The sequence below is a fragment of the Pan troglodytes genome, chromosome 12 (assembly GCF_028858775.2).
Source record: "Pan troglodytes isolate AG18354 chromosome 12, NHGRI_mPanTro3-v2.0_pri, whole genome shotgun sequence".
In the NCBI taxonomy this organism is placed as follows: Eukaryota; Metazoa; Chordata; class Mammalia; order Primates; family Hominidae; genus Pan; species Pan troglodytes.
The window spans coordinates 36,016,800-36,039,653 of record NC_072410.2 but is presented as its reverse complement, the minus strand read 5'-3'; the positions used below and the strand labels follow the sequence as shown (position 1 = coordinate 36,039,653).

At 43.0% G+C, this 22,854-nt stretch overlaps 1 protein-coding gene across 1 annotated transcript in view; it reads left to right on the top strand.

Annotated features, from left to right (window-relative positions):
* Nucleotides 1–3,012: 3,012 nt before the first annotated feature.
* RMND5A (required for meiotic nuclear division 5 homolog A) overlaps nucleotides 3,013–22,854 on the top strand; it is a 57,881-nt gene continuing 38,039 nt past the window's right edge. Inside the window, exon 1 of the mRNA XM_016948908.4 lies at nucleotides 3,013–3,611. Coding sequence (XP_016804397.1) covers nucleotides 3,470–3,611 — 142 coding nt within the window. The 5' untranslated portion in view covers nucleotides 3,013–3,469. The remainder of the gene's footprint in view (nucleotides 3,612–22,854) is intronic.

Here is a 22,854-nt window from a genome sequence, read left to right as displayed (position 1 = left end):
AAAAAGAAGTCAGCCCAGATCTGAAAACTGATAGTCTAGTTGAGTCAAAAAGGCACATGTTGGAAAAGTTAACTAAAAATATGGGGGCAGTATGCACTAAGGCATGAAATGACTTACACAGAGGTCTTACAGCAGTTAAAGGTAGGCCTGGTAACTTTACTGTGGTCATGGTCTAGATCAGCACTGTCCAACAAAACTTTCTACAGTGATGGAAATATTTATTTTGCGCTGATTAATACAGTAGCCACCAGCTACATGTGGTTATTATTTGATATGTAGTTAGTACAATTGGGGAACTAAATTTTAAATTATCTAGCTTATATTTCAATTTAAATAGCTACACGTGGGTCGGGTGCGGTGGCTCACGCCTATAATCCCAGCACTTTGGGAGGCTGAGGCGGGTGGATCACGAGGCCAGGAGTTTGAGACCAGCCAGGCCAATATGGTGAAACCCTGTCTCTACCAAAAATACAAAAATTAGCTGGGCGTGGTGGTGTGTGCCTGTAGTCCCAGCTGCTCAGGAGGCTGAGGTAGGAGAATCACTTGAACCCGGGAGGTGGAGGTTGCAGTCAGCCGAGATCCCACCACTGCACTCCAGCCTTGGTGACAGAGTAAGACTCCATCTCAAAACAAAAAAACAAAAAAACAAAACAAAAAAAACCTGCTTGTGGCTGGTGATTATGGTATTGAAGAGTGCAGGCCTAGGTTCTAGAAGGTGTCACTAGTTAAAGTAAGACTTGTCTTGTTACTTGAAGAAAGGGAGGATTCGAAAAACAGAATAAAGAAAAGTGTCCCAGAAGAAGGCAATGTATGAATGGGCTGTACTCAAGTCACACTGAGGGTGGGAAAGTGCTTCATGCCTGGATAGGGGTTTGTGCTGTGTTGCTATACAGGGCAGACCACGTCCTTGAGAGAGGATCTGAAGCTGTAGGTAATGAGAAGTCATTGATTATTTGTGATCAGTGGATTATCATGGCTCTTACCTTGTGCCAGGCATTTTGTTGAGTGCCTTAAATGGAATGTTTCATACTATAACAACCCTTTGAAGGAGAAGAAAAAAAAAGACTGAGAAAAGGGTGACTGAGCTTATCAAGGAGATCCTTGAAGAAAAGGGAGGAATAAACATAGATTTGTCTAGGCAGTTTGGCAGTGAAAGAAATGAGTGCTTGAGGAGGGTTAAATTAAGTTTCCTCCCCCAGGTAGGTCAAACCCATTTGGGCTGAAAGTAGAAAGGAAGAACCTACTGCAGAGATAGAGGGGGAAGATCTGGACAGGGGTGAGAGGCAGCCTGCAGGCCCCAACGGCTGTCTTGGAAAGGGAGAAGGGACTCCTGGTCCTTTGGGTACATAAGAATGTTCACAAAATGGGTGGTACACAGCAATACTTGGAGAAGAGTGATAGAAGTTGCTGGAGCTAGATTTTTTTTTTTTTTTAATCTCAGTGAAGAATCAGAGACATCTGCCAAGAGGGAAGAAAAATGGGGTGGGGAGAAGGGAGATCTGAAATAATACCAGTTGGGGCTGCCCTAATAATGACTACTACCACCTTTATCATGTGGTTATCATGAGCCTATTATGGGTATTTACATATATTCTCCTTTATCTAACAATTTAGTTAAGTATTAATTCCAATTATTTCTCAGTTATACGGAAGTTAAGGCTCAAAAACGTTATCACGTTAATTTAAGAAAAAGAATTGCCTACCACCTCACGCCAGGGGCTGTTCTAGGCAAAAAATTTAGACAAGCAGGGGGCCTGCCTTCATGGTTTTATGTAAGTGGTGCAGACAGAAAAATAAAACATCAGATCATTTCAGAGTTTAAGTGGTGTGGAAATAATAAAATGTGTTATGGTATTAACGGTGGGGAGGAAGTACATTAGTGTGGTCAGCCAGGGGAGGACCCTGTAAGGGGACAAGTGAGCTGAGAAGAACTTCAGGATGAAAAAGGTAGGAGAAGAGTTTTCTGGGCCAAGGAAAGGGCAAGTGCAGAGGCCCTGAGGCACGAACTAGCTGGGCTCCTGAAGAAATGCAAAGGTAGTGCAGCCGATGCTGATCAAGGAGGTCTAGGCCAAGGCTGGAGACTCCATAGCAAGCGATGGGAAGGATTTACCCGAGGGGGTAAAGCCGATCCGATCCGATAGCATAAGGCTTCCTAGGGAGCAAGGGCCAGGCTGCCCGGCTCTCCAGCGCGTGTTCTTTCCACCCTGCTAAGCTGCCCGGCACATGGCTCTGGGGCGAGGCCACCGTCAGGAGAGGTTCCAGGCCAAGGGGCCAAAGGGCCAGGGCCCGCGGGGGATGGGGACATGACCTCCTGGGTGTCGCAAGCCCGGGGCAGCGCTGACAGCCGGCGCGGGGCTTTCGCGAGCAGCAAGCGGCTCCCCTCACCCGGGCCCAATCACCCCCGCCTTTAATTCCCATTAGGGACCCCCCGCCGACGCAGCACCAGCCCCCGGGCGGCCTGGCTTGGTTTTTCATCCCGGGAGATGGATCCGTCGCCCAAAAGTTCGGAATGACGGTACCCCTTTCCCTTAAGATCGATGAGGAGACGAAATAAATTGGGGTCAGGGCGACGTCCTATGGAAAACAGCCCTTTGTATTTTTGTCTAGTTTTCCCCCAAGGCTTTCCATAAACTACTCGTTTCTCGGTACGCTCTCCAAGTCACCCCCTCCAACAGCGAGCCCGTTGGTTTGGCCCCTCAGCCCGGATTGGCTGAAGGCTTACGCCTCGGCCAGGGATTGGCTTCTTACGACTCCCCGCGCCCATTGGTTGGGGTTCCCCGCTTCTGGGCGGAGTGGTGAGGGCCGGTTTCCGCCTCCTTGTTTATGGAGCGCGTAGTTGTAGCGCTCTCCGAGCGCTGGGGCTGTCTCCAAAGTTCCCTATTTAGCTACTCAGGCCAATTGGGGCCTCGCTCCACCCTCGCCCTCTCCCTCGCACGCCTTCCGTGTGGTACGGCCCACACCATTAGAGTGGCGGCGCGTGTGGGCGCCCGTCGCGTTCCTCCGCCCGTTCTCGCCGGGTCGCACCCCCCACCCCGAGGGTGTACTTGGTACGGCCCGCGCCGCCTCCTTTCCTCGCCCGGGTGGCCATCCCCCTCCCCCCAGTCGGCGGCGCTTGGTGCCGCCCGGGAGAACCAGGTCATCGGTCGCTTCCCGTGAAAACAAAAACAATCGGCCGCGCCGTCGCAGGCACCCGAACGTCGCGAGCGGGGCCTGGGGACGCGGGGCCGAGTGCAGCGAGCGAACGGGAGCAGCGGCGACGCGCCAGGGGGCTAGGGCGCCATGGGGCAGGCGGGCTCCGGCTGCGCGGGGCTCCCCCGGCGCCGCGGCTAGTGCGCCCGCCGCCTCGGCCGCCTCAGCCTCCCGCGCCGCCCGCTTGGGGAACGAGGAGCAGGACGCGGCCTCGGCGGGGCCCGGGCCGAACGGCTGCGGACACCTGGGCGCCGAGGAGCCGAGCGCCGCCGCCTCCGGCATGGATCAGTGCGTGACGGTGGAGCGCGAGCTGGAGAAGGTGCTGCACAAGTTCTCGGGCTACGGGCAGCTGTGCGAGCGCGGCCTGGAGGAGCTCATCGACTACACCGGCGGCCTCAAGCACGAGATCCTGCAGAGCCACGGTAGGGCGGCCCGCGTGGGCGCGCGGGGCAGGGCCCACTGCCCGAGCCCCGGTCCCGGCCCTGCGGCGGGAATCCCTCACCCACCCTCGCGCCTCTGGCCCGGCCCTTGCCTCCCCTGAGGCGCGGAGGCCCCCAGACCCCTGAGACTTTTTCTCCTCTTCGTCCGATTTTACCTCGAACCTGCCGCGACCTCGCTGCCAATTCAGAAGGAGCGCGAACCACCCGGAAACCCAGCCGGGAGCCGCGGGCTCCAGTCCGGATAAACGTGGGTGAGGGGGCCGCCCACCGCACCTGCAAACTGCCGACCCCCGAGTGGGCGCCCCTCGTCCCCCGCCCCCAGCCGGCCCCGGGAGTCTCACGTGGTGCCCGCGGCGCTGTTCTGCGGGCGGTGAGTGAATCGCCTGGGACCCCAGGCTCTGAGTGATGAGGGCAGTGCAGGAAGCTCCCTTTCCCCTCTGTGCCGCCCCGAATCCTTGGCCAGGGGACTTCGTTTCTTCGTTTTATTTTGGAAAGTCGAGCGTTATTCTTAGCTGTGGGTTAACAACAGCCGCTCCTGCAACTTCATGATTTGGCTGCTGTGTGGACGCAGCTCTTAACTCCGTAGCGGCTCTGACATGGTTCCTTGGAAACCAGCTCAATTCAACCCTTCTGTTCTCCTAGTGTACCTTCTGATGACACCGAGGAGGAACGGGCGACATTTGCCCAAGTAAATTGTGCACATGTTGCTAGTTACTTGCTTTGCCTGGTTAAGTTCTTTCAAAAAAAATAAATTTTCCTATAGAAGGTGTTTCACCTAGATTTTTTTTTTTTATTGCCCGAAGCCCTGAGGACAGGTACTTTTAAAGGTTTGGTTTTCTTACACTTTAAAAGTCACAGCGATGATTCCTTTTGATCAAGAAGTAAAGGACTTATTTAATGGGTCTTTAATAAGAGGCTGAGGAGGTTTTTCAGCTTGTGGGCTGAACAGAAATTTATGTGAAGGACGGTTTGGTAGCTGGGGGAAGATGCAGATTATTTGTGGCAGGTGAGATGAGGGCAGTGGCGTTAGCTGAGTGTCTCTCTCCTTCTCCTTCATTTTTTCACACTTTCCCAGACTGCATTTCAGTTGAGGATGGGTGCTGGTCCATGGGAAAGGAGTCTTACAGCAGCTTCTCATTCTGGACACTGCAGTCATTTTTGAACTCTAGGAAGGAAGCAAACCTGGAGTCATAGTGGATGAGATATTAATATGGAAAAACCGTATTCTCATAGGAGTTGCAATACTAGTATGGAAAAACGAGCAGACCTTGGTGGCTGCCTGTGAAGGGAAATTTGACTGACGTGGCGATGATGATATAGTTGGTAGATACAGGGAAGTGAAGGTGGAATGGGACAGGAATCCTGGGAAGACTTTGAATTTGGTTTTGGACATGTGAAGTAAAGTTGAAGGGCTTAATGAAGATAGAATCGAGGGCTCTCATATTTACTGGTGGCTGGAGATGCATAGGTCTAAGATTGTTTTCTGATGTCATTTCTAGGAGGACAGTGGAGGGGATCACTTAGATTGCACAGAAGAAAGACTAGAGTCTAACCACAGTCTTGAATTTTCCTTGGCGAGTGGAGAGCCAAGGCTAGATAGAGCCAGCAGAAATCGAAAAGGGCGAGGACTTAGAAAAGGAGAGATTGGTCAGCTTTTATTTGGCTATTGGGAGTCAGTAACCCTCTGTGCTTGCAGTTTCATAGAATTGCTAAGACAAGCCAGATTACTGGGGGTTAAGAAGAAAAATTCGATGTGAACCGAGGTGTGGGCAATCCAGTACAGCGGTGGGAGATATTCCCTCTGTGCTCCCGGCCCTGCCAAGGAACCAGTGGAGGAAGAGAATGAAGGGCCTAGACTTGGAGAGGTGGAAGGAACATTTCGTTTTTAGGGACCAGGTCATAGGCAGAGTTTGAGAGGAAAATGATGGAACAGAAAGTACCTTTCTTCCATGAGAGAGGATGTAAGTTGAAGGGGGATGTGATTGTGAGCTTTGTTTTAGAAAATTTAGGGCCAGGCTCAGATGGATAAAATGATGGTGAGAAATTGCTGAGGCAGGAATTTGTTTTTGACTCTTCACTGGGTACTAGGGAACTTTTCTCAGAATTTATGGTTTGAGGGGTATTGGCCACACAGTATGCTATGCTGTTAAAAACAGTCTTGAGTTGGTGAGTTTGTGTGTTCCTTTTTCAGCCTCCTAATTTTTTCCCTCTTGTCTACCAAATTGCTAGTCTTATATTGGTATCTCTTTGATTTCCTTTAATTCTTCAATAATAGGATTAAGTGACTAAAGGTAGTTATAAAACATGAAAGAAAATAAATACCACAAGTGCCAGGTCTAGTTTCCCAAATAAAATCTTTCTTCTTTTGGTGTTTTTTTGTGTAAAGATAAACATCATGCTTTGGCATCTGGGCTATGGTATTTTTGAAAACAGATGATTTCTAAATTAAAGTTCTCGGCAGGTGATGTGGTAGATATTACATTGAAACTTAAATATGCCCTTCTCAAAGGTATTTTACTGAAAACTGAGTTTGGAACTCTATTTTCAAGTTTAAAGGGAAGATTTTTGGGCTTCTGAATATACCTGTCTGGGCAAATGATTCTGATAACCTGAGAGGCTCTAATTGGGACCCCTCTGTCAGGACTTTGGACCTCATTCTCTGAGATTACTTGTGGTAATACTTGCAAGAATCTGGTATGAATAAAACAGAATTTTTGAGGACTATATAGAACACATCATTGCATCATACTGGTGAATGACTGTTGCAGAAGCATCCTTTAGCCAACCTAAAGGGATTGGTTCAGTTTCTGAGGATGAATGTTTTATGTTAAAATTTTTTTTTCATCTCTAAAGTTGTGAGCACACAGCTATATACTAAATGAGCTGTTAGGATAGTTTGTGATGGAAACTGATCATACATAAATAAGAGTTTAGTTAGTAAGCCCATTGACAACCCTTTTCTAGTCTCAGCACCCTTAGTTCCAGATTGTAAATACTGCCTGATTGCTGGCTGGGAGATAGTCCTGCAGTGAGCCCTAAAATTTCTCAGGTGGTCTAAATCACCTTTAAGTAGCTTGAAATTCTTTTACATAAAATTTCTCTCGTTAATCTTTTTTAAAATGCAAGTTTCTTAATGCAGATACACTTGGGGAAATGAGGATAGTATGGGCTGGTCTCTCATACCTGGTGAATTGGTTTGTGCTCTGCCATTTAATCCACCTCTGGCCAAATCCATCAGCCTGAGAACAGGAATATCTTTTTTTTTTTTTCTTTTGAATGGGGTTGGACTGGTATCAGGCCTGCAGCAGAGAACAGTAATGGAATATAAGGCTCTGAGAGGGAAGTGCAGGCTTCGACTTGGTGCCATAGACAGTTAGGGAATATTGGTGGTTCAGGGACAACATAGGTGTAATAGAAATATGAAGAGGCAATAAGAACCAGGGAGAATACTGAAGAGCTCTGCCGAGGCCAAGACATTCCTCTCCCTGGAGACTGACTCTAGACTTCTCTTCATGCCTTTGGAATTAGAAACCTTAGGGTGGTAGATAGGAGGGTGGGGAGTGATCCAGAGCCTGCAGTGAGGTGTCCAAGATAAGGGGAATAGAGATCACAGCTTCTGTCATTTAGTTGTGCCAGCCTTTCAGTGAGAGTTTCCCTGTGAGCACGAAGTTTGGTCTAAGTTCATTGTGGTTAATGTAGGCTGGTGGTCATTCCCATTGTGCCTCGATCTAATTTGTATAGTGCACTGGTGCTTCTAAAACTTCACTCATACACATGTGCACTCTTATTTTTCAGATGGATTCACGACTTTACTTAAGTAGATTTATCTTAGGCAGTGATATTTGTGTAGTTCTACATGTGGTATGTAGGTATTAGGTATAATAAACTACATGTTAAAATAAATTCATAACAATTAAAATATTAGTTTACATACTAGCTAAAATTACCATTCGCGTCAGTGGTATGGGAGCGGTGCTTTGGATAACCCTGGCTTAACAGGGTTAACTACTGTATGGTTAACTTTTAGTGATTTGATTTGTGAGTATATGCCTTTTAGCATTTTTTTCCTATTGGCAAATTTATATTGTTTCCCATTAGCACCTCTGTGGTGGAAGGGAAAAACAGAAAAGAACTATTTATCATGTTTTGCTGGTATTCTGCACTCATACTTTGTGAAAGAAAATTAGGCAGAAACAGTTGGTAATGGTTTCAGGACACATTTAAAAGTATACTTGGGAAAATTGCAGTTTTTGTAAGAGTAAAGGACATGCAGTATTCTTTTCTGATTATTTTTAGACTAACGGAGTTCTAATGTGGTTTCTGAAAGTGACTTTCAAGGAATTTTCTAAATTTAAAATTTATTTATTAATTTTTAGTAGGTCATACATTCAAATGGTATCCATTCAAACAATGAAAAAGATAACCCAGTGAATAGTACATTCAAATGGTATAAACTCAAATGATAAAAAAGGACACCCATTGAAAAATCTTTCTACTCTTGTTCCTGGACCACCTGGTTGCCCACTTCACAGACATAAATGCCAGTCTCCAGAAAAAAAATTTTTTTGTTGTTTTTTGAGACAGCCTCCCTCTGTCACCCAGGCTGGAGTGCAGTGGTGCGATCTTAGCTCACTGCAACCTCCGCCTCCTGGCTTCAGGCAATTCTCCTGCCTCAGCCTCCTGAGTAGCTGGGATTACAGGCACCACCTGCCACCACGCCTGGCTAATTTTTGTATTTTTAGTAGAGACGGGGTTTCAACATGTGGGTCAGGCTGGTCTTGAACACCTGACCTCAAGCAGTCCACGCGCCTCGGCCTCCCAAACTGCAGGGATTACAGGCGTGAGCCACTGCGCCCGACCTCCAGAAAAAATTTTAAAAGAATCCAGTGAAATGATGATTTGTCACTTTTCCTTTTTTCTTTAACGCATCGGATATGTATTTCCATTTACTATGATTAAGGCTTAGTGTTATCTCACTTTGCAAGTTGGTAAAGATGTCTTCATCTGTGGGAGTGATCAACATATACTGTATTAGCACCTAAAACTCCTTTGGTGTGTGTGTATGTTGTGACTTCTAGTAGTAAAACTCATGTAAACCATAACTCCTACCCTTATCTCTTTGGTGAATCAAAGAAACTGTTGAAACTTTGGTTACCAGTTGGAGAACTGCTTTCTTTTTAAAAATGTGAAGGTAACAAATGAGAAGGTAAGTAGGCAAGTAAAACATGAAAAACAAAAAAAGAAACTTGTGGAGGTCACATTTTTAACTCATTGCTGTGGTATGATATTGCATCAGTACACAGAAACCAGAGGTTGAGGGTCGCATGTTAGGTATAATCTTCCAATCTAGAATTTGGGTTGTGTATATTAAACACATGTGTTGAAAAGTATGCTTATTTGTATATATGAATGATCTGTGCTTTTTCAGAGCCGACCAGTGTTGAATATATTGTTTTGAATGAAAGTAAATGTATTATATCGGGGCTTGGTAGACTAGTAGCTTGTTTACCTTTTTAGCCTTATTCTTTGGTGTGCATGGAGTAGGCCACATAGCCAGGTTGCCCATTTGTTATCCAGACTTTTGCTAAATACTAACAAGACACTCTTGAGAGAATAGTGACTTTGTTTTGAATACAATTTGATATCTGTTTTTAACATCTAGTCTGGAAAATAGTATATCAGTAGGTCATAAATAAAAGTTTGGGTGGACATTGTTCAAACATTCTAAGAGAAGAACAGACTGGTTCTCAAGTTATTTAGGCCATTTTAGGTGGTAAGAATAAAAAGTCAGTATATTGGTGTTTCCAGTTGGGTTTAGAAGTAGATTTAACTTTGTTAGCCATTTTTTTTCCAGACGTACTCTGGAGATAATTAATTCTTTTTTATTTGGCACCGTATTCATTTAGACTGGCAGGTGACATAATAGTTTTCATTAAAATGGAATTTGTTGATGTATAAATAGGCTGAGGTTAGGGCTAGGCTGGCTCCAGGGGCACCAGGGATGTCATCAGGACTGATCTTGTTCTCTTCTGTCAACTGTTGGCTTCATTTTCAGGGTAGTTTTCTTCACATGGGGTAGAGATGACCAATGGAGCTCAAAAGACAGGAACATGGCCATTTTGTTGGAGATACTCCAGGGAGTACCTTTATTATTCCGTTATGGATCCTTTCCCTGAATCAGTAACTGGGACCAGGGAGTGAGGTCTTCTGGCCACCTTGAGCTGTGCTCACCCCCTCAGGAGGTATATGGCCTTATAATACACTGTTCATCAGGTAAAGAGACAGTTCTAGAAAGGAACACTTAAACCCAGACAGAGTAATATATGTCTATTACAGTGCAACAGCTACATGTTATATCAGTAACATTCTCTGAGATGTTTTCCTGACTAGCCTCGCCTTCTCAGCTTTTGCCTGGCCTCCTAACTATAATGCTCATATAATTCAAGTAGTGAGTTGTTAGTATGACTTAATCTATAGACTAGAGAATACAACTTGGTTCATGTTCCTCTTGAACTTTTTTGAAATTACTTTAATGCTTGACATAGTAAAGTAATTTTCCTAAAGTTATTTTATTTCTAAAGTAGTTTCTAACTCTGGATAATAACATTGGTAAGGAGAAACTTGCCAACACTTCTGTGATACTGTCATACTAGAGCTAATAGAGAAGTTTCTGTTGTTTTCATGTCTTAGTCTCTTAGTCTTTAGGATGATGAAAATGGTGTTTTAGCAAACTGTTCACTTGGAATATTAAAACTAACTTATTTTTATTTAGGGCCCTGCTTCTTCATCTGTAAGGCTTCCAAAGTCTTTAAAAATGATCCAAAAATGCAGTTTAGGGAGAAAATTGTGGAGGGCCCTGGCTCTGAGCTATGTGTACTTGGAGACCCGTGGTACTTCCAGGAGATGATGCTCTCTAACTGGCCGTTTCCTTGAAAGCTCTAAGAGTAGCAGACACTTCTGGCCATTCTGTTTAGATTAGATGTTAACTCAACCCTTCAAAGAACAAAGACTAGACTGTCTGGCAGGACTCGAGGATTTTGAGAAATGCAGTATGCTTTCACCTTATATGGGTGTGGTGATTGTGTGGCTGAGCTCAAAATGGTTGTTTGGGAATGTCGCTTGGAGAGGCCATAGGCTTATATTACCAAGTCTTTCTCCACTTAAGATGGAGGCCTGGATGGTGATTTCGTCTGTTATGGGGGCACAATGTAGTGTCAGGCTGTGTGTTATTTATGATGAGTTTGTTGTATCTGCAGAATTCATATAGGTTTAATTCATCTTATTGATACATGAAGACATTTGGGAGGAGATGAGGAGAGAATCTTTTAAAAGAAACATTATTCATGGCCCTGGTCCTCCAGGAACTTGGAGGCTAATTGAGAAGATGAATCTGTATTTGTGGAATAGTACCTAAAATTTTGACCCTGGGCCCAGGAGGTCTGGGTTTGAATCCTTGCACTGCCAATTTACTGGTTCTACAATCTTTTTTTTTTTTGGAGACAGAGTCTCACTCTGTCACCTAGGCTGGAGTGCAGTGGTGTGTGATCTCAGCTCACTGCAACCTCTGCCTCCAGGGTTCAAGCGATTCTTGTGCTCCCAAGTAGCTGGGATTACAGGTGTGCACAATGCATGGCTAATTTTTGTATTTTTAGTAGTGACGGAGTTTCACTATGTTGGCTAGGCTGATCTTGAACTCCTGGGCTCAAGTAATCCACCCATCTCAGCCTCCCAAAGTGCTGGGATTACAGGCATGAGCCACCACGCCCAGCCTGATCCTACAATCTTGCTTAGCCAGTTTTTCCTTCAGTAAACTGACATCACAGAGTTATGAGAGTGAAATAAATAATAGACGTGAACTGGCTTTGAAATTTGTAAAACAGGGTAGACGTGTTATTTATAAAGTCTGTGCCTTAAGTAGTGTTAAGCTTTTTTTTTTTTTGAGGCTGAGTCTCGCTCTGTCACCCAGGCTGGAGTGCAGTGGCATGATCTTGGCTCACTGCAACCTCTGCCTCCCAAGTTCAAGCGATTCCCCTGCCTCAGCCCCCCGAGTAGCTGCGATTACAGGCGCATGCCACTAGGCCTGACTATTTTTTTTTTTTTTTGTATTTTAGTAGAGACGAGATTTTACCATGTTGGCCAGGATGGTCTCGATCTCTTGACCTCGTGATCTGCCCGCCTTGGCCTCCCAAAGTGCTGGGATTATAGGCGTGAGCCACCACGCCGGGCCCAAGCACTGTTTAATTGAGACATTTTGGGTAATATTTAGGTGTCTTTATTACTGGTTTATGTTAAATACCATTCTGTGTCCAGTGGTCTGCTTAACATTGTAAAGAATGCTTAAAAGGTATAAGAAAGAGTCTTTAAGGAACTTAGAAGTTAGTTGGAGAGACCAGACTCATATTTGAAAGGGGAAAAAAACAAGACCATGGCACACAGTGTATAACAGTGCTGCTGGTTAGTACAGACACCAGTGAAGAGAGAGAGCCCTTAGAAAGAACTGCATGGGAGTAGATGGGCATTATTTCAACTGAACTTTAGATCACCTCATCAGTAGTTATTAATCACCATTTATAGGTAGAACTAAGCAAAATCTTCTAGGAGTTACAAAGAACAAGCATTTTCATCCTCTAAGAACTTTGTTTCCAGTTAGGGAGATGAGACTGGCATTTTTTAACAAACACACAAACAAAAGCAGTGCCCTGTAATGCACGGTTATGTATCTAGGCTAGATGCTACATGAGTGGTGTGGACAAAAAGGGGTAGGATTTGAGACAAGGAGAGACTCCTTTTACCTATGGGAAGTTTTAGTAGCAGAGATTGAATATGGATAGCAGAAAGAGCAGATGGAGTGCCTGGAGGGGAGGATGGCAAGAACAAAGGTGTAGAGGAGTGAGAGGTGAAGGACCAGATTGCAGGGGAAAGGCGATAAGAGCATTAAAATTAAATTGGAATCAGGTTTTGTAAAGTCATGGATACCAGGGAAAGTAGTAGACTGGGAAGATACTGAATTACTTTGGGGTGGGGTGGGGACATTTTGAATAGGGAGGGGACAGGGACACGATCAGAGACCAGTTGTCAGCAGTATTTAGGTTGGTTTGGAGTTGGGAGTGAGGTTTGACTAGAGGCAAGAAGGTTAGCTAAGGCTAAGTGTCAACCTAGATTTGATGAAATAGGGACCTGTCTTTGGGTACTGGTGGTAGAAATTTAAAGGGACACATGAAAGGGATTTCTGAGGGAAGGAATGACCAGGAGTTGGTGCACAGATGGAGTCTGGCAGAGTAGGAGAAAAGGGCAGGAAAAACCAAGGGTTAATCCAAGGTTTTAAACATGAATGATGGGTAGATCATTATGGAACCAGGTAGAAAATAGGAAGTTTAGGAGAGGGGAAGGTGGAAATCTGAGTTTGATTTTTTTTTTGTTTTTGTTTTTGTTTTTTGGGGGGGTGGGGGAGGGGGGGTCTCATTCTGTTGCCCAGACTGGATTGCAGTGTCTCGGCTTACCACAATCTCTGCCTCCTGGGTTCAAGTGTTTCTTCTGCCTCAGCCTCCTGAATAGCTGGGATTACAGGCATGTGCCACTACCGCCTGGCTAATTTTTGTAGTTTTAGTAGAGATGGGGTTTCACCATGTTGGCCAGGCTGGTCTTGAACTCCTGAACTCAAATGATCCACCCGCCTCGGCCTCCCAGAGTGCTGGGATTATAGGCGTGAGCCACTGCACCTGGCCTGAGTTTGATTTTTAAATATGAAATCCAGATTCCAATGCTACGGGAAACCTAATGTGGTTCCACCATTCATTTCAGAGATAAATGAGATGCCTAGAGATTAAGTCTTTATATTTGGAATTTGAAGGGAGTGAATAGGTTCTCTAAAATGTGACTGTCACAGACATATGTTTAAAATCTTGTGCCTGTATCTTTTTTCTTCTCTCTGCAATTCTTGCCTCATATACTTTGAAGCCTTTCCTGTCTTCTCTATGATAGTCATTGATACTGTTCTTTGCTCCAGGAGCACTATTAGTCTGTACCATGTAATTTCACTCTAAATATTAACTTTATTTCTTTTTTTCCCCCTCATGTTTGGTTTGCAGCACACTGTGCCTCTAATTTGATGCACAGTCTTTAATAATCTCTCTGGATCAGAACACGTGTCTGTCAGTCTACTGTTCTCTGAAAGGTCAGGAGTTGAACACCAAATGCCATACTTTCTTTTACTTTGCAGATTTACCAGCTACTAATATACTGGAAAAATTTTGTTTTCAGTGTTTACCTCCTCCAGAAAAAAATGAATGTGTTCTATTTGTGCCTTTTCTCTTTCCTCTAAGCAGCCGCTGTGTCCTAGGTGCTGAAGTAGCTCACAAGAATCCCAAATTTCAATGGGCCGCAGTTTATTTTACTACAGACAAAATGAAATAGTCCCTTATTTTTAAAAAATTCCAACATTACCTTTTCAAGTTTCAAGTTTTTCTATTCTAGTACTTCGCAAGGATATCCATGGTCACCTTGTCAGTGACTTCTAGAGTCAGTCTTAGATCTTTTTATCCTTTATCTACTTTATTCCCATTCTAAATTTCTTAAATCTGTGTAGAAATTGATAACATGGGAAAAGTATCTTGAACATTGCTGACACAGGCCTTCAGCACTCAATAAATGTTAATTGACTCTAAATGTCATAGTTCTCCCTTTTACATTTTTTTCTGTTTTTTCTTGGTTTCATTTTGTATTTTAAGGCATCAAGGCTTTTATAAGAGTGGTATATCATAGATTTCCCCCCCCCACCAGCCTTCTTAGTGATGCCTAATACTCTTTTAGCTTTCTGATTTTAGTGTTTTTATTTAAATAGCTAATCTAGAATGAATTCTGGAGTATATCTCTATGAGGTCTGAGTTTTCATTTAGGTACAGTTAGGTTTGTTTCCTAAATGGATTTCTTTGTATTTATCTGCATCAAAACTTGTGTTCCATTTTGCTTTCCACTTAATTCTAAATTTAAGATCTCTGTCCATCTTATGAAAGTGGAGTTAACTTTTCATAACTCAGAAGAGCTCAAATGCAATGCATGTAATATTTATAAACTTGGATATTTTAAATTTTTCCTGCCTACAGGATATTCATTAAAATGTCAAGCCAGGTCTTAGTGATTTCTGCGGAATCTTATTTCTGTGGAAATATTCCAGTCTTAGGTGGTGATACTTTCAACCTTCTTGAAAATCATCACCATAACAATACTTTTTTATATTGTGCCTCCCTATTTTTTTATAGAGTGCTCTCAAGTATGGTGGGTCTCATCTCTCATGTGTTTGACTCGTGGGCAGCATGTATTTCATGGTGTAATTGACACCTTTAAACTGCCTTTTATAGACCAAATTAGAACTTTTTATTATCTCCTGATGGCAGACATTTCAGGCTGCAACATGGTGTGCTGCCTACCAACCAGCTGTTTAGTTTTAGCAATGCTATCTTTAACAGTGTGTTTGTGCAGTTGAACCCCCTCCCCCCATATCATAAAAATAAGTGGCAGACGGAAAATTAAAAGTGCAAATACTGAGTAGGGATGAGAAATGTACTTGTCAATATTAATGATATATTTGTCTAGATTGTATTAAGGTGAGCCAAAATAGTGGGTAAATCTTGTCACGGAGCTGGACATGAGACGTGCTTTTTTTTGAGCCTTGTGATCAGTAGGGAAGAAAGTAAAACAAATGTATGTACAGAATGCTAAAAGTGTATTGAAGGTATTAGTAGGGATTTTATAGTTTTTAGCTTTGTGCAAACCAGTCACCCTTTTAATGTGTACGTTTGTTATACCTTCCTATATTCTGACTTAGAATATACTTTTATAGGGTCACATTATATATTAGAGATGTTTCATTGCATCTTTGACAAATGTGGAAATAGTTTTGTGAAAAAGAAACGGTCTTAAAAGTGACTTGAGTCAGAGCACAAGCCCATTAATTCCTGGGGTTGGTGGGAGAGGTCATTATTTGGAAGAGAGAAGGAACTTATAACTGATGCCAGGGGACTCTTTTGTGAATGTGTCTTATTTGAAAATATGCGTGCATATGTGTGTTTGTATGTTTGTGTTGGTCTTGGGTACTGTGACCTTGTTGAACTCTCATCTATTCTTGGATTGTGTTTGTGTGTAGATTCTTTGGGATTTTCTACTTAGGCAATAATGTTATTGACAGACAGGAACAGTATTATTTCCTAACTTACTTGGTATTTGCAGAACTTAGGCTGCAGTGTTACTGTGTAGCAGATGCTAAACATTCTGTGAGAGAGTGAGGGGTCAGTGAACTGCTGAGTGAAACTGCTGGCAATTTCAGAGGGTGTTGGTAGTACCAGACAGTCTTCAATGCTGGGTTTGAAATTGAGATTATGTAATACATAATTAATTATTTTCATATTTATTCTTTTAGTAACTAGTTACTGAACGTGTAGTATTTGCCAGTTACTATACTAAATGTTGGGGATTGGTCATATTTCCTACTAAAGTTAATTTTGTGGGAGTAAGGGACAAATAACTATTTACAACAAAGTGTGAAACTCTGATAGGGAAGTATAGGATGCTATGGAAACAAACATTTTTCTTATTTATTATTTCTGTGAAACTAGTGGGCATACATCCTAAAATGGCAAAGCAGTGAGGCTCAAGGGCAGAACTTGAAAATTTTGAGTGTCGTGCTTAAAATCTGTTTATATGATAAAAGGTGCTGTTCTATTTTATTGAAAATTTTAACTTAATAAAGCAACACACGTAGATGGTCTACATATGTTCGTTCTTTGCTTATATTGAACATGCTAATTCTTACACTTGTTTAATCATAAAACTGACTTTAAAAAGTACTTGTGACCCTCCAGTGATGAGTGAGCATTGCGTCAGAGTTGTTTCTTTCAGGCTCATGTATTGGGCCTGGGTTCCCTGGGTTTACTACATTGGAAGACACAGTTAGTGCAGGACTTTCTTCTGGGTGACAAGTGACCACCGCAGTGGCCAACCTGGATGTAGTTATGGTGGAGATGGCTGTCATAGTAATTCCCCAGCTTTTCTTCTAGGAACTGAATCCAGTTTTCACATAAAGGTTCTCCTAGAAGCAGGTTGTGTTTTCATACAGAGAAATCAAAAGAACATTAGAACTCTCCCAGTAGGACTTATAGAAGTTTGGTTGACTGTCAGTCTGGTCATTATAGCAATTTTCAAACCTGTTTTAAACCTTTGGCTGCTTTCCACTGAATCCATTTGAAAATGCATTAGTGAACTCTTTCTCTCTTAACAGGGCTTTCCCAGGGTTCTCTTTCAGATTATTCCATTCTGCTTTTCTTGAGTTTCCAAATACCTTACAGAAATTATTTTTCCTTGGAGCATTCTGAGAACTCTCAGTATTAATTAATGGGCCATAAACTGCTTGTATCTGTCATTCATAAAATTGAAAACCAAAAATTAGAGGAATTTGTAGATGGTAAAGGAAGAAAAGGAGGTAACAAATAGCACCAAACTCCAGATATGTAAGTTACTACGATTTGAAAATATCAGTGGATTTCAAGGTTGGTGCGTGGAAGTTCAGTGGTAAATTCTAGGTGACCTCTTTCCTCCAGCTTGGCTTCATCCTTTTTTATTTTTTTTATTATTGTTTTCGAGACTGAGTCTCGCTCTGTCACCGAGGCTGCAGTGCAGTGGCGCAATCTCGGCTTACTGCAGCCTCTGCCTCCAGGGTTCAAGCTATTCTCTTGCCTCAGCCTCCTTAGTAGCTGGGATTGCAGGCGCTCACCACCACGCCCAGCTAATTTTTGTATTTTTAGTAGAGACGGGATTTCACCATATTGGCCAGGCTGGTCTCAGACTCCTGACCTCAAGTGATCCGCCTGCCTCGGCCTTCCTTAGTGCTGGAATTACAGGCGTGAGCCATCGTACCTGGCACCCTTTTTATTTTTTGTATTTTTCCTACCTTGTTGTCTGCTGGTTGTAGAAATAAATGTGTCTGGATGGATAGGAGGTATGACTTCTTTTTAAAAACATTTTCTTTATTTCTGAAAGAAATCCAGTACTCATTAACAGTCACTCTCCATTCCCACCCTGTCTCCTCCCACTCCAAATACCATTAATCTATGTCTGTCTCTATAGATTTGTCTATTCTGTACCTTTCATGCAAATGAAATGACACAATATGTGGCCTTTTGTGTCTGGCTGATTGAATACTTAATGTAATATTTTCAAGGTTCATCTATGTCATAGTATGTATCAGTACCTCATTTCCTTTAATGACTGGATAATCCATTGTTTATCCATTCATTCTTTGGAGGTTTGGTTTGTTACCAGTTTTTGTCTTATGAATAATGCTACTGTGAACATTCTGATTCAGGTTTTTGTGTGGACATGTTGTTCTTTTGGGTATATAACTAGGATATAACTAGGAGTGGAATTTCTGGGTCATATGGTAACTGTTTAACGTTCTGAGGAACTGCCAAATTGTTTTCTATGGTGTCTGCACCATTTTATATTCCACTAGCAATGGATAAGGCTTTGAATTTCTCCACATCCTTTCCAACAGTTATTATTGTGTTTTCCTGATAGCCAATCTTGTGGGCATGAAGTAGTATCTCATTGTAGTTTTGATTTTCATCTCATAATGACCAATAATATTGAGCATCTTTTTGTGTGCCTGTTGGCTATTTGTATATCTTCTTTTGAAAAATGTCTATTCAAATCCTTGACCTTTTTTTTTGAGTTAGGATCTTGTTTTTCATCCAGGCTGGAATGCAGTGGTGCAATCATAGCTCACTGCAGCCTCAGCCTCCTGGGCTCAAGGGATCCACTTGCCTCGGCCTCCCTAGTTGCTAGGACTACTGGCATGAGCCACTGTGCCCAGCCACATTTTTGTATTTTTTTTGTAGAGACAGAGTCTCGCCTTGTTGTCCAGGCTAGTCTCAAACTCCTGGGCTCAAGTGGTTCACCTGCCTTGGCCTCCCAGAGTGCTGGGATTAAAGGCGTGAACTGTGCCTTGTGCTTTGCCCATTTTTAAATTGCATTGTTTGTCTTGTTATTGTTGAGCTTTAAGAGTTCTTTATATTATTCTGGATACTAAACCCTTATCAGAATGTGATTTGCAAATATTTGCTCCCCTTCTATGAATTGTCTTTTCACTTTATTGATAGTGTTTGCAACACAAGTTTTTAATTTTGATGAAGTCCATTTTAATTATTTTTTCTTTGGTTGCTTGTGCTTGTGGTGTCATAGCTGAAAAACCATTGCCTAATTCAAGGTCAGAAATGCATCTGTTTTCTTTTAAGAATTTGATAGTTTCAGCTCTTACATTTAGGTCTTTATTCCATTTGAGTTAATTTTTATTTTTGATTTTATTTTTTTGAGACAGGGTCTCACTCTGTTGCCCAGGCTGGAGTGTAGTGACATGCTTACGGTTCACTGCAGCCTCTACCTTCTGGGCTCAAGCAGTCCTCCCACCTCAGCCTCCCTAGAAGCTTGGACTATGGGCGTGCACCACCACCCCCTGAATAATTTTTGTATTCTTTGTAGGGTGGAGTTCTGCCATGTTGCCCAAGTTAGTCTCAAACTCCTGGGCTCAAGCAATGCACCCACCTCGGGCTCCCAAAGTGCTTGTATTACAGGCTTGAGCCACTGCATTTGGCTCATTTGAATTAGTTTTTATATATTATGTGATTCTTTTGCATGTGGATATCTTGCTGTCTCAGCACCATTTGTTGAATATGGCTCTAACAAAAGCAAAAACAAAAACTATTTTTTCCTCACTTTATTTACCATCAATTCAGATACTTACATGTCTTGCACATTTGCAGGCACTATTAATATAAAACTGGAGTATACAATTTATAATAAGGACTTGGTCTTCCCTTGGGGGCTTATGTTTAGTAGAGACTGATGACGGTATATATACATGAAATTGTTAAAATGGGTTATAATTAAGTGCTGGGGGAGTAGAGGAGAGATCAGAAGTTACCAGGAATTCAGAAGAGGGAGTAAGTCTGTGGTCAGATGGGTTCATAGAGAAGATGAGGCTGTTGAGGTTAGGTGTGCTTTAGGTACAGAAAGATCAGAAATGGCCAGAACAGAGCTGCTGAAGCAATTAGATGCTTTTGGTCCAAGAAATCTATGGAACACCTTTTAAACAGATTTTGAAATTTTCTTGAAGTACCAAGTCTTGTCTTAGCCTAAATTATGTTATTAGAAGTTGGAAGCCTAATTGTGTTATTGGAAGTTGGAAACACTTGATAGAAACTTTGTGCAACTGTATTTAGAGATAAGGAAAGCTTTTTTCTTATCTTTTCATTTATCTCAGTAGTTATCATTGAACCAGACTTAATATAGTCCCTCTTCACAGTTCCCTGTAACCTTTTAGGATTTCTTTTCATAGAATTTTAGAGAAACTATTCTTGTCATCGTCACTGATTACTTCCACATTGTAAATCCAGTGGCCAATTCTCAGTCCACATCTTACTTGACCTAGTAGCACATCAACACAGCTGGTTACTGCTCCTTCCTTGACACATTTTCTTCTCTTGGTTTCCCCAACATTATACTTTTCTTGAGTTTCCTCCTCCATCACAGTTAGTGCTTCAGTAGTCTTTGTTAGCCTCCTTTTCCAGTTCTATTTCTTCCCAGCCTCATAAACTTGGAGTTCTCAAGACTCAGTTCTTTTATCACTTCTCTGTGTCTGTACTGACTCCCCTGGTGATTTCATATAGTCCCATGCATTAAGTATCATATATATATGTATATATATATATATATGTCAGTGACTCATAAATTTGTATCTCCAGCACTAACACTGCTGTTGAACTCCAGGTTTGTATATCTCACCAACTCCTCCACTTATGCACTGCGGTGCCTACTCAATGTCTCAAACTTAACAAGCCCCAAACTGAACTTTCTCTCTCTCCTCACCCCTCATACCTGCTTAGCCTTTATTCTTTTTTGGCAGGATGGGGAGTTGAGGTCTCGCTCTGTCACTCAGGCTGGAGTGCAGTGCTGTAGCTCCCTGCAGCCGAGACGTCCCAGGCTGAAGTGATCCTCACACCTCAGCTTCCCAAGTAGCTGGGACCACAGTCGTGTGCCACCGTGCCCAGCTAATTTTTGTATGTTTTGTAGAGACAGGGTCTGACTCTGTTGCCCAAGGTTGGTTTCAAACTCCTGTGCTCAAGTGATCCTCCTGCCTTGGCCTCCTGAAGTGCTGAGATTGTTTTTGTTTTAACTGAAGACAACTCCATCTTTCTAGTTGACCCAGGCTAGAAATCTTGGAGACATCTGTGAGTCCTTTTCTTCACTCATGTCCAGTCATGAAATCCTGGACTGAGCCAGTGTCATTTCTCATCTGGATTGCTGCCACAGCCTCTTATTTTCCTGCTCAGTTCTGGTACTCCTGTTGCCAGTTAGACTGACCATATTGAAATGTTTTATCGGCCAGGCATGGTGGCTCACGCCTGTAATCCGAGTACTTTGGGAGGCCGAGGCAGGAGGATTGCTTCAGCACAGAAGTTTGAGACCAGCCTGGGCAACATAATGAAGCCCTGTCTCTGCAAAAAATACAAAAATTATCCGGTGTGGCGGTGGGCGCCTGTCATCCAAGCTACTTGGGAGGCTGAGGTAGGAGGATTGCTTAAGCACGGGAAGCAGAGGTTGCAGTGAGCCCAGATTGTGCCACTGCACTCCAGTGTGGGCAACAGAGCGAGACCCTGTCTCAAAAAAAAAAAAAAAAAAGTTTTTTGTGGGTTTTTTTTTTTAATTAGTTTACATGCCTTCTCTGCTCAAAACCTTGCAGTGGTCCCTTTCAGTCAAAGTAAAAGCATAAGTCTTTACAATGCCAAAGAGATCCTACCAAACCAGGACCATTATCTCTTGGACCTCTTCTTCCATTTTCCTTGGCCAGAAATCCACTTTTGACACGCTGACCTCTTTGTTGTTTGAATAGTCTAGGTGTATTTTTGCAGTAGGGCTTTTCTCCCCTCAGCCTGGCATGCTTTCCCCAAAGTAGCCAGCCACATGGTAATTCCTTCACTTTTTTCAAGTCTTGGCTCCAGTGTCATCTACTCAGTGAAGCCTACCATGCCAGCACTGTTTTGAAGTTGCGGTTGCTCCACCCACACACACTCCCCATCTCTCTTACCCTGCTTTTCTTCCCCAGGTAGCATGTATCATCTTTTGTCGTAGTATATAATTTGCTTGTTTTGTGTGTTACGTCTCTTGCCAGAAGTTAAGTTGTTGGGAAGGGATTTTTGGTTATTTTGTTTCACTGCTGTACCTGTCATATATAGTGAGTGCTCAATAAATATTGGTTAAATGAGCGGGCATCCTAGGGCTGTTGTACTCTTGGGCTCCTTGTTTAAATTCTCAGGTTCCGTCCCGGACCTATTGAATGAGAAACTCTGGGGATGGGGTCCAGCTACTTTGTTTTAACTTAAGTGATTCTGATGTAAATTAAAATTCAAGAACCTCTTCTATATAATAATGTTGGTTAGGATTTCAGAAACCAGGCCTGTTGCTTACAGGTGGGAATACGTAGATAGAGAGGGAAATGACAAATACCATAACTGGGTTTGTTTTATCTGTCTCTTTTTCTCCCTTCTCCTCCTTTTTTTCCTGCTATAGGAACAAAATTTGGAGGGAGGTAGCTCAGGGAAAGGATGTAAACTGTAGTAACTTTTGGTTGATCTCATGTGTGTCAGGGGTCTTCAAAACCACCTTTAGGTTCCAGTGATTCATTAAAAGGAGTCACACAGTTCAGCATATAATCATACTCTTAGCTAAAATTTATTACAGCAAAAGGGTGTAAAGCAAAATCACCAAAGGGAAAAGACTCATGGGGCAGAAGTCCAAAGTCCAAAGTTAGGCAGTCCAGAGTTAGGAGTGGGTGCCCTGGTGACCAGCCCCCAATAAAAACCCTGGGCACTGAGCTTCTAATGAGCTTCCCTGGTAGGCAACACTTAACACTTCTCACAAACCATGGCTGCAGGAATTAAACATATTCCATGTGACTTCACTGGGAGAGGACTATTGGAAGCTTTCTCCAAGCCAGGAGAAAGCCAGGTACTCACTGCCTAGCATGTATCAAAATTCTAGATTCCCAGAAGGAAAGCAGATGTTCACCATAAATCACACTGTACAACAGTTTAGGCACAATGAGCCATCCTTTTCAGCTAGGGCAGGGGTCTCCAAACCCCCGGGTATGGACCAGTACCCCTCTGTGGCCTGTTAGGAA